This window comes from Pygoscelis adeliae, unplaced genomic scaffold, assembly GCF_000699105.1.
Source record: "Pygoscelis adeliae isolate BGI_AS28 unplaced genomic scaffold, ASM69910v1 Scaffold120, whole genome shotgun sequence".
In the NCBI taxonomy this organism is placed as follows: Eukaryota; Metazoa; Chordata; class Aves; order Sphenisciformes; family Spheniscidae; genus Pygoscelis; species Pygoscelis adeliae.
This window is the reverse complement of record NW_008824032.1, coordinates 2037915-2048280: the sequence shown is the minus strand read 5'-3', so window position 1 is coordinate 2048280 and position 10366 is coordinate 2037915. Positions and strand designations below refer to the sequence as shown.

The window sequence follows — 10366 nt, the reverse complement described above, 5'->3', positions numbered from 1 at the left end:
ATGCCATAGGCCTATAATGGTTATGAGCTGCCGGAGTACAAGATGAACTCAATTTACATTACAGTACAGCAATTTCAAACACAGCACCAGTAACTGCAATGATACACCTAAATATGCCGGCACAGGACCTGTAGGGCTTTCATTACCTTTTAACATGTACTACTACCCCTGCTTCAGAAGAGGGTGTCTCTTTTTGGCAGCTCCCCTTTGCCATATTCCCCAACAAATGCCATGGTCCATGGGTCCCAGTCTGTGGGTTTTGTGAGACCTAAGATCAGCGGAGGCTAACACCATTCTCCCATCACTGAGTTTTCTTGAGGCTCAGTAGTGTGATTTCATAAAGATCTATTTAATCCCATTCTGTCTCTGACATCAGCACAATTTTCTAAACAAGTAATTTTGTAAATTTTACAGAAAGTTCTCTGATTTCTCAAGGTAAGATTTCTTTCACACAGGATTACATCTTTTCCCCTGCACCTTTTCTAAAGGAATCCTAGACTTGATGCTGAACTGAAAATCCTGGAGCTCCCTGCTAAACCGAACAGCAGGTGGAATAGGAGCAGCTGAAGCTGCACGTGTCATTCCTCACTGAAGTACCCTAGACCTGACCAGCAGGATGACACAGGAGGCAAAACTGAAATTCAAGTCCGCTCTCTGGATTCTTTAGAGTGACTATCAAAGAGGCCATCTAGCACAGTAGTCACAGTGAGCTTTAGAGTATAGATATCCATATCCATAAGACACACTGACTCACTTCACACAAACTAGATGCAGATACAAAATTACATTGAGTTTGAAGACGCGATAGGGAAAGGCAGTAAGTTCTCTCTTCATCAGCCTGAGTATTTTGATTTGTAAGCCTGTGCTTTTATTCTGGTTATCCAAGAACACATTCAACCACCATATCAAAGCTGAATAACCACCAATGGGATGAGTTGTCCATCTGTAACAAGATCACATGTACAGCTAAGGATGTTTTTGAGAAGATTACAAATCTTTCTGCTAGATTCTGATCACCTTGCCTATATCTCAGTTTCTTGCAGTGGTCAATGGAAAAACCCAAAATCCCATTGGGGCAACCTTATATTCTGCTTTTGCGGGATTTCTTCATGAACTGTGATTGCTTCCACCCTCCCTCTTTCACTATCCAGACAAGCTCAATGCTGGTCCCACTGGAAGTATCTGGCTTCATGCACATTTTTAAATGCAAACACTTTCAATGTTCTACTTGGATTTTCCATGAAAAAATGTTTTTGTTTCAAACCAAAATGATTAAGAAGATACAAATAACAAAATGTCTGTCCCAGGAAACAAAAGTCCTTGCAACTACTCAGCAGTTTCTACTGAAAACCCACCAGTCGTCTTATTTCTTGAAAGATGGGGGTAGCCAGTTCTTTGGCTTTCTCTGCTCCATCCTCTAAAATCTTTATCAGATGGGATGTGTCTTCCTGGAGTTTCTTGATTTCATTCCTGATAGGTGCAAATTTTTGAATAACTGACTCTGCTACCACCATTTTATAGTGAGCAGTGTCGAGACCAGCAGATTGGTGCAGCACTTCTTTGATGCTAAGCCCCGTTACTGCAGCATGAATGGACACCAGATTGGAGACACCAGGGCGACCGGCTGGGTCGTAGGTCACCTCAGAGGTAAAGTCAGTCACAGCTTTGCGGAATTTCAGCACTATTTCATCAGGGCTGTCCGCTATGTTAACAGTAGCTAACTTCTGTGGGTCTGACTTGGACATCTTCACTGTTGGATCTCTGAGGGATTTTATTTTCTTTGTTGTACCTTAAAAAAAAAAAGAAATAATTACGAACACACACACACAGACAACGGTTTCTTATGACAATTGCTAAGAACACTTTGTAGCAGCTTGACGAAGTTCTGTTTACCCTTGCTTAAAAATGAGTTGTAAGCACAATCGTGTACACTCCTATTTAGTCCTTATGCCCTCCCCGTCCTTCTAAGCCACTTTTCTCCTCCCATTAACTAAATGAAAACCTGCTCCAATTCTCTCCTCCTCACTAAGCAAAAACTTCTGCTGGGACACCTCCTAATATTTTCTGTGGCTACATGCTGATCTTCCCTGAAAACTCTCTCCTCCCTTGTATTCCTGGCACTGGGGACAAGTTACTTAGAGAGCATGGACTGCATATCATTCAAAGGTTCTGCAACAGTGAAGAAACAGGTTAAATCCACTGGTAAAAAAGAATCACAGAACAGTTAATCTCCTTACTTTAGGAAAATCTTCCACCCAAAATCTCTTGGTAATTCTCCTAAATATCAATTAAGATAGTTATTAGAAGTTCCCTAACGGAACACTAACCAGCTCCATTAGAGGGAAAGCACTGTTCAGATATGAGAGGTTGGGTATTGTACAAACTACTAAGATACATGCGTGTACATGAAACAGAATAGTAGCATTAGGGGAATATTGCAAAGTACTTTCTTTAACAGCGTAAACCCAAACTGTTTCAGTCTTTCATCAAGAAACATCATTCATAGAGTACACAAAGTACCACTGATCTAGAAAGTACTCACACCTATTTTTTTTAGACACCTAACACAGCCAACTAAGTTACCTGCATACTCCTCATAGACAGCCTATGTATTCAGTGAAAGGATAAGTGTTCTTCCAGGGTACAATTCAGACTGCCCCCAGAAAGTGCTCTGTTCTGAGTGCTCTGTGCTTTTGGAAGAGCCTGTCTCTCTTCTGTAGATTTGAAGGAGTCCAGGTAATCTAACTGCCTACAGCTAGTGAGTCTGAATAGGTCCCTAACTCCTCCATTCACCTAGGATATTTCATTGGTTTGCATATACTTGTGCTCTTATGAAGGTATGTTTTTAATGAGGAAAGTTTAATTTTTTTTTTTTTTTTTTCAAATTGAGCTTTTTATTTCCTGGGAAACAGTCTTGCCTGCATCATAGGCTACACTCAGATTCTCATTACAGTGTTTAGTATTTAATTGTTCACTAGAAATTGCAGAGCTTGCAATACCTAGTATTCTCTAAGCTCCACTCTGGGTCTAACACCATTTTTGTCACTGAGGCTTGAAAATTGAGAAAGGTTTATTACTGCCTGTCTTTTCTAAGGTGAGAGCTCCTTGCCCTTTTAGGGGCGAAGGTCTCTGCTGTGCATTCCTCTACATTACTTACAACAAAGATGCAATGCTTCTTCCTTGCCCAATTCTTCACGTTTCTTAACAAACATGCCATTTACGCCATCTGACTCCTCCTCACCCCCCGGCCTATGACCTTATAGCTCAAAAATGGCTGAGAAGATTTTCCTTGTAAGTCTCCCTGAGTCTAAGATAAAAAATGGAAAGTCTAAGCTCTGTAAGAGACCCTTACTGAAATATGCAAGTATATATTAAACACACTTAAAAGATATTTGAGCATTGTAGCAATAAGCCTGCAAGCTGTTTAGCATGGTTAATGTAAACATCTACCACTCAGACACTGAAGAAATTTGCTTACTAGGGGTCTCTTGTCTTGTTCCGTACATGTCTCCTGAACTAGCAACATGGAGCAGAGACCCTACTCTTAAAAGGTCCAACACTTGAAGAGCAAGGCTGACTGGCAGCAGCAGAGTGTATCTGGCCCCCTGGACTAGAATACCAGACGTCGCATACATTCCTCTACCGGGGATTTGTGAAGTCTTATGTCTATCTTGGGAGTTCAATTTCACAGCCTCTAGTCTCCTGTTGTCAGTTTTTAATTTTCCACTCCCTTAGCATCAGTTTGCTCCCTTTGCTTGGTCCCTGAAACTATTTCCACAATATTTAAATCCATCTTCAACCTTGAAGTGCAGTTAAGGGGGAAGAAAAAAAAAACAACAAACCAAGACCAGCTCACTTAAAATGGCTTTGGGCACAGGAAAGAATTCTCCGTATTTCTTGTTGAAATGTTGTGCTATATCTTGGGCTAGTTCCAGGTGCAGGACTTGATCTTCTCCAACGGGAACATGTGTCGACCTTTTAATAAAAGACAGATACAGGAAACTCAGCAAAGCTCTCTGTTTCTGCTGAAATGTTACTCAAGACTGTCACAGCTTCTGCCATGACTGAGGGCCAGATTGAGCCAAACACTCAGTCCCAGCTAGATATAAGTGCTGTGGGAAAAAGATACCAAGCTGACTGCATCCCAGGATGAGTCTACTTTTTGTGCTGAACTGAAGCACATCTCCAAGGGCAAAAATAGCCCTTCGTGAAAACATACATGGTAAAGATACCAATAAGAGCAAATCATTAAACTCAGCTCAAAGAAAGGTTTTTGTAGTATCTCCTGCTGTCTCTTTAGAGATCAAAGAGCATGTGTTACAGTGTGTGAACAAAGCAAGAAAGATCTGCAAGGCATAAAGCGCCAGTACCTTGCCTTGTCAAGTCTCAGGAAAACATAACTGTTGTTGAGAAGTTAGTACTTTGGATTTATCAAGGGAAGGAAAGAAGAGAGTGGTTCTTCCTCATGGGTCACCATTATATAAATATCATGTGGGCCAGTGCCTCTACTGCCACAAGTGTTCTCATTCATAGATTAGAATTGTTAGGATCATAGAATCATTTGATCTTCTGTATTGAACTCAATAGCTTGAATGCAGTTCTGGAGGAAAACACAATCTGCATCAGAGGACATGAGGCGGTGAAGAATCCATTACTTCCCCTGGTGATTCTTTCCTACAGTTAATCACACTTGCTAAAAATGTATGATTCTTTTAGATGAGGCAGACTTGAAGTCTTGCCAGTTTCTGATTCCTCTCCCCTCCCCCAGCAGATTTTTTTTTCTAAGGCTTGTGGGGTATTCAGCTCTGAGTCCTTGATATGTTCCAGTGTAAGAAAGTTCACTATGCATCTTCTAAGTTCCCAGAAAATTTCAGTTCAACATGGTACTCCTTCCTTCCGATTCTGAATTACTAGGTTGACATTCAGGAATCAATTTGTCCACCTTTATTCCCCACCAAACAGTCAGCAAGGCAACCTAAAAACAGTTACAGTAGCCAATAGGAAATCACAGTGGCCTACAACTAACAAAAAGAAAATCAGTTACCATAATCAATACACTTTAAGCAGGTCAAAAGAAATGTTTCCATATGCCAAAACGGTTCCACATTCACAAAGTTTGCCACTAAACAGAAAACATATTGTCTTTATAAATGCCTCTGCATGATTCTTTGCCTTTTTCCTTGCTGTTTTTTTAATATTTCTGTCCTGGTGCTATTTTTATTCCTTTCTGTCATATATTTACCTTCTGTCCATTTTCCTGTCTCTTTGATCCTTAGTTCACCTGAATTAGTACTGTTTCTCCTCCTCCTCAGGCTCTTAAGTCTTCTTCATGACTGCTGTTCCCTTTCTGTGTTTCTATTTCTCCCTGATTCTTGTTCCCTATGTTATGTTTTTACATTAAAACATGTCTTACTAAAGATATTATGTCAAATTTCTTCAAAGAGATATTGTTTCTCTTTCACTTCCCTGTTTTGTGCTGTCTGGACAGCCTGCTGCTAATACACATGGTAGCAAACAAACCACAGGCTTCGCTAAGGAATGATGAATCACATGATCTTATTAGAAATGGAAGAGACATACATGGTTGCGCTCAGTCAAAACAAGGTGATTTCTGGTAAAGTCTGAATTTCACCTTTAAACACTGCTTGACAATCAAATGGGACTCTCAGCTTAGAAGATTATTTTTATGTTCAAATTCATTCTGACTTTTGCTTCCCGTTATTTTTAGTTAAAATTCAAGTGAATCAGAAATATCATCTACTGGTCTTCTAACATTACTATTTTCTCTTACTGATGATCACTTAGGATTAAATTTCTCCAGACAGATTTTTCTGGGTTAACAACTTGCCAATCTTGGTTACTTTGTCCTCCTAAAGTCCCTGCCCTCATAGTTCTGTATTACTTCTCTGTTCCAAAAAATATTCACAACTTCACTTCAGAAGAATTCCACAAAGTACATATGCTCAGAACATAAAAATAATTAATACATAGTGCATTGTCTCTGACATTTACTTATTGAGACAGTATAAAACACAACCAGTCACGACAACGCACTACAAGTTCTATCAGCTAGGCTACAAACTTAGGCATGCTGAGTCACCAGTCCCTCATTAGGGTGTAATTCCATTGCAGCACATAGTACACCACAGAGAAAACTGACCTAGCCCAGGTACCACAAGGTGCAGTAAATTACTCACTTTTTCATCAGTATCAACAGGCCTACACAGAATCCCACACTAATATGGGTATACTATATACAGCCAGCTTAAGTATCTCTACAGTACACTGCATAAAATAAATCATAACTACTTAAAAAAAGTATGTATTTGTATGTGTGTGAACACGTAATATGTATAATTAAACATCAACGTGTTGTAAGAATTGTTCTGAAGTGACCAGCTTTTTCTCTTTGCAGCCCTGTCAGTTGCTTTCAAGCCAGGCTAGATTTCAACCAGCCACCTGAGAGGTAAAAAAGCCGTCAACCATTTCCAATCTTCTGATCTAATCACACCCAGCTCCCCTACTTAGTAAGTTAGCATGTTGACCTGATGAACATTCATTCTAACGCAGCTGAACAGACATTGCCCATGGGCTCACATTCTGCCTCTTACTTGTACAGCAAAATATCTGCTGCTTGAAGCACAGGATAAGTCAACAAACCAACAGTTCCTTCATTATTCTGGCTGGCACGCTTCATCTGTTTGCAAAAGAAGAACAGAGAGAAATCACCCTTTTGGCTAATGGTATCAAAGTCTGTGATTTTAATTAATTAGAATTCTGACTAATTTGAGTAACTTATTATGTAACTCTAGAGAAAAGTGTGCCATGTAAAATGCACTCCTTGTGAATACACACATCCCATTTTTTTTTTTCTGATATTGTAGTGAGGAGAAAACATAGGCTTGTGTTTTCTTTCTGTTTGAAATCTTATTAACAAAAATGATTACAAATACAAAACAATCAGGCTGGGTTATTACACTTATTATTGATAAACCCTACTTCTTAAATAGCATTTTCATCAGTAGAGTTTTGAAACGCTTTGTAAGAGATATAAACAGGCATTAATACCTGTGTTTCACAGAAATGAGATCAAGACATAGTGATCACACGCAGTCACCAGGAGAGGCAGTGGCAGCTAGGAGGAGAACCCAGAACTAGAGGCAGAGTCCAGTGTTCTCTCCATTAGTTCATGCTGCTCCCAACAATCCACCCACTGTCTTGAAGTCCTTTACCTCTCTAGGATATGGATCATTTAAACCAAGATAGTCAGGCTACAGATACTCATTCTGTTCTAGCAATGGCATGTGTACTTTTTGCTTTTAATAGTAGTTAAATACACTATAATTCTTAAAATCTCAGTTATTTCATTAAGACTATTCAAATATCTTCAGATTTTTCTCACCCTCTTGTACAGATCCTGTCTTCTGTCTACATCTCTAAGTGCCTAGGGTTCAGGGGACCTAATCTGCAAAGCCTAGCACCTGTAACACCTATCTGTAGATCTGGAAAGTCAATCCAGTCAAAGTTGGATTTAAGAGCTTAACTTTAGCACCTCAGGTTTGAAAAGGTTGGCTTTAATCTATGCCATGCATTAACACTGGTTGCTGTATTTAAGTTTTACTGTTTTTATTTAATTAAGAAGAAAAACAGGAAAAAAGAAAACATCTGGAGATATTTAAGACTGCTCTGAACTCTGCAAGCCAAACTGCTCTTAAGATTTCCCCCCCGCCCCCCTTTTTTGATACTTCTCTCTCCTGCTTTTTGTTTTTTCTGCTTACTAAATGCCAAAATACAATACAAAGAAGTCAAATGCAAGAATTCAGTTGATGCAGTCATGCTGATGCAGTACCAAGATTACTAAGATGAACACTTGAAACTTATAAAGGCAAACATTTAAGGTGCATTAACTTTATCACTCAGCACATTTTTATTATTTATAATTCCTATACTCCTCTTCCAATATATGCTTCTTTTGCACCCTCTTCCATAAAATCTGCAGAACAGCCACTCTTCACAGTGGAAAAAGAAAAGCTGTTTATGGAACTCCTTAATCAGCAAGGCTCAAGGTTTCCACAGCAATATCTTGTGGTTGTTTTGCATTATTAAATAAGCATTGAAATAACTCCAAGCATTCTAGCAAAATCAGTTTAACAACACTAAACAACCCTCCTATTTAGCACAGTTTCTGCAAGTCTCTGCCAAAAATACTATCCTGTAGCTTCCAGCAGAAAAATATTCACTGAAAGCAACAGACCTGGAAAGACACATTTTCCTCCTTCCACCATAGGACTAGAGACTTACTTAAACCTAAGGCAGGGATAACCAAGGTACAGTTGGTACTTCACAGATAACAAGTATTTCAAGGACAGCAGTTCTACCAAATTCCCCTACATTTCCTTTCAATTTATGAAACTGTCCATACCTTCCATTGGGGCAAGCGTAGCAGACGCGGCACGTTAGTTAAGCACCCAAGAATCCAGGCAAGTTCTGCATGCTCAGGAACCTGGAAGTACAAAGTCAGAATCAAATAGATTAAAATATAGTCTTCTGCATTTATATACATATTTTCTCAAAATCACTACAGATACATAGTATCAGAGATCAGAAAACCATTTATTTTTGTCTATTATTTTTTCAGTGAGGTCAAGTGACAAGCTAATGGAAAGTTTTGGACACCACATGTATTGAACGCACTATGCTCAAGCAGCATAGCAAGGTCCTTGATCCTATCCACTCATATTCTAAAAAAGAAAATGCTTTAGCAATAACAGAGTTGAACGCACACATAAACTAACCAACTGCTGGCCACTGTGCCACAGCCTCCCCACACTTTGAGATAGTACATTAATAGTTACAAAACCTCTTTGCCTTTCTCCCTTCCAGTGCCAATAAGTTAGCCAAGCTTCATTTCTTCTGCATCAGGGCCCTGAATGCACTGATTTCCCTTAATTGTCCTCACCAGCCTCACCTGAGCCTTCCACCCATGGCCCTAGGAGCCCCATTTAAGCTCAGGCCAGACTGCCCCTAGTCTTTGCCTGAGCTACATTACGCCGAAGCATGTCTGGCAGTATAATAACTGCCGGTCCTTCACAAAAGTCTGAGCTAACCGCCAGGGAACAAGAAGAGCTGGGCTGCTCCGTGACACTATGGCTGCAGACAGCCACAAGCCAGGCAGGAGTAGTTACCTCCCTGACCAGGAGAATGTCCTGCAGTATTTAATCAGGGCAGGAGTGGTGACGGTGACAGTCTTGTAATCATCAGACATAGCAAGGTAATTAGTCACATCTGAGGACAATCCAGGAAGCCCAGTGAGAAAATTGGGGCAGCAGGGACAGGGTTGAGCACAGGTACACTGTGACATAGCTCAGGGGGCCTGAGCCTGAGCTTAAGCGGAGCTCCTGGGGCACTGGGCAGAAGGTGCATGGGTGGAGGGTCCAGGTGAGGCTTGTCAGGGCTTTGGGTGCACCAACAGTTCTTAATGACCCTGGCCTGTCTAAAAAACAGGCATAATAGCTGAAGTCAAACTATGGTACAGCCTGAATTGTAGCTTAATTTGTCCCTCAGTTCTGCAGTCCTATCAAAACTAATACTGATCCACAGGTGAAAAACAGAAGGATCAGGCCTCCATGTACCCTTTGCTACAAGGGTGGTTTAAAAAGATGAGAGAGGAAAGAAGATCCCATTTAAGCTCATTCAACAAACTCTTCATTTAACATCCTGGGGAGATTGCGGTGATAGTGGAATTTTAGTAGTTTCAGAAAGACATCAGACAGAGTGATTGCCCCCCTCCTGCTAAGAGGAAGAATTTCTACAGGCAGAGACAAGAAATGCGCTGTGCAACAATCTCTGTTGGATGAATCCATGTTTAGCTTCTTTGTATATACTCTTCAGCTTTTGCATTTCAAATATTCATTTTAGGATTAGTAAAAGAGGCAAACATTGCTAATACATATGCTGTTCTTTAATTTCTTTCCTGTCATTTTGTCTGTTGTTAGTTAGCTATATATACGATAATCATCAAAAGAAAAAGGTGATCTATGTTCTGCTCCTTTGCTTACATGTTTGATTCACTCTTTTCAATATTGGCAGGTTTGGATGTTTAAGAGCATCTTAACCGTCTCAAAGATGTTCAGAGCTTCATGCTTGCAACATGATACAACAACCCAGATGGAAGGCAGTAAAAAGTGTTTGTTAACAAGCAAGAATTACTAGCATTGTTAATGGCAATTCCTTTGTTGTCACATTTTAAATGTAGTCATTTCCTAGAAATAGTCTAATGACTGTTAGCATTTGTCAATGTTGTGTAGAGGTATCTGACCTCAAGACAACAGCTCAATGGTTAGAGATATGAAATACTCCGGGTTGA

At 40.0% G+C, this 10366-nt stretch overlaps 1 protein-coding gene across 2 annotated transcripts in view; it reads right to left on the bottom strand.

The window, feature by feature from the left end:
* Window positions 1–855: 855 nt before the first annotated feature.
* Window positions 856–10366, bottom strand: part of WARS2 (tryptophanyl tRNA synthetase 2, mitochondrial) — a 23785-nt gene continuing 14274 nt past the window's right edge. For both annotated transcript variants that reach the window (XM_009329185.1, XM_009329177.1), the window contains exons 3-6: window positions 8423–8503; window positions 6612–6697; window positions 3857–3975; window positions 856–1789 (exon numbers count right to left, since the gene is read on the bottom strand). In XM_009329185.1, the coding sequence (XP_009327460.1) occupies window positions 1341–1789; window positions 3857–3975; window positions 6612–6697; window positions 8423–8503 (735 nt within the window). In that variant the 3' untranslated portion in view covers window positions 856–1340. The remainder of the gene's footprint in view (window positions 1790–3856; window positions 3976–6611; window positions 6698–8422; window positions 8504–10366) is intronic.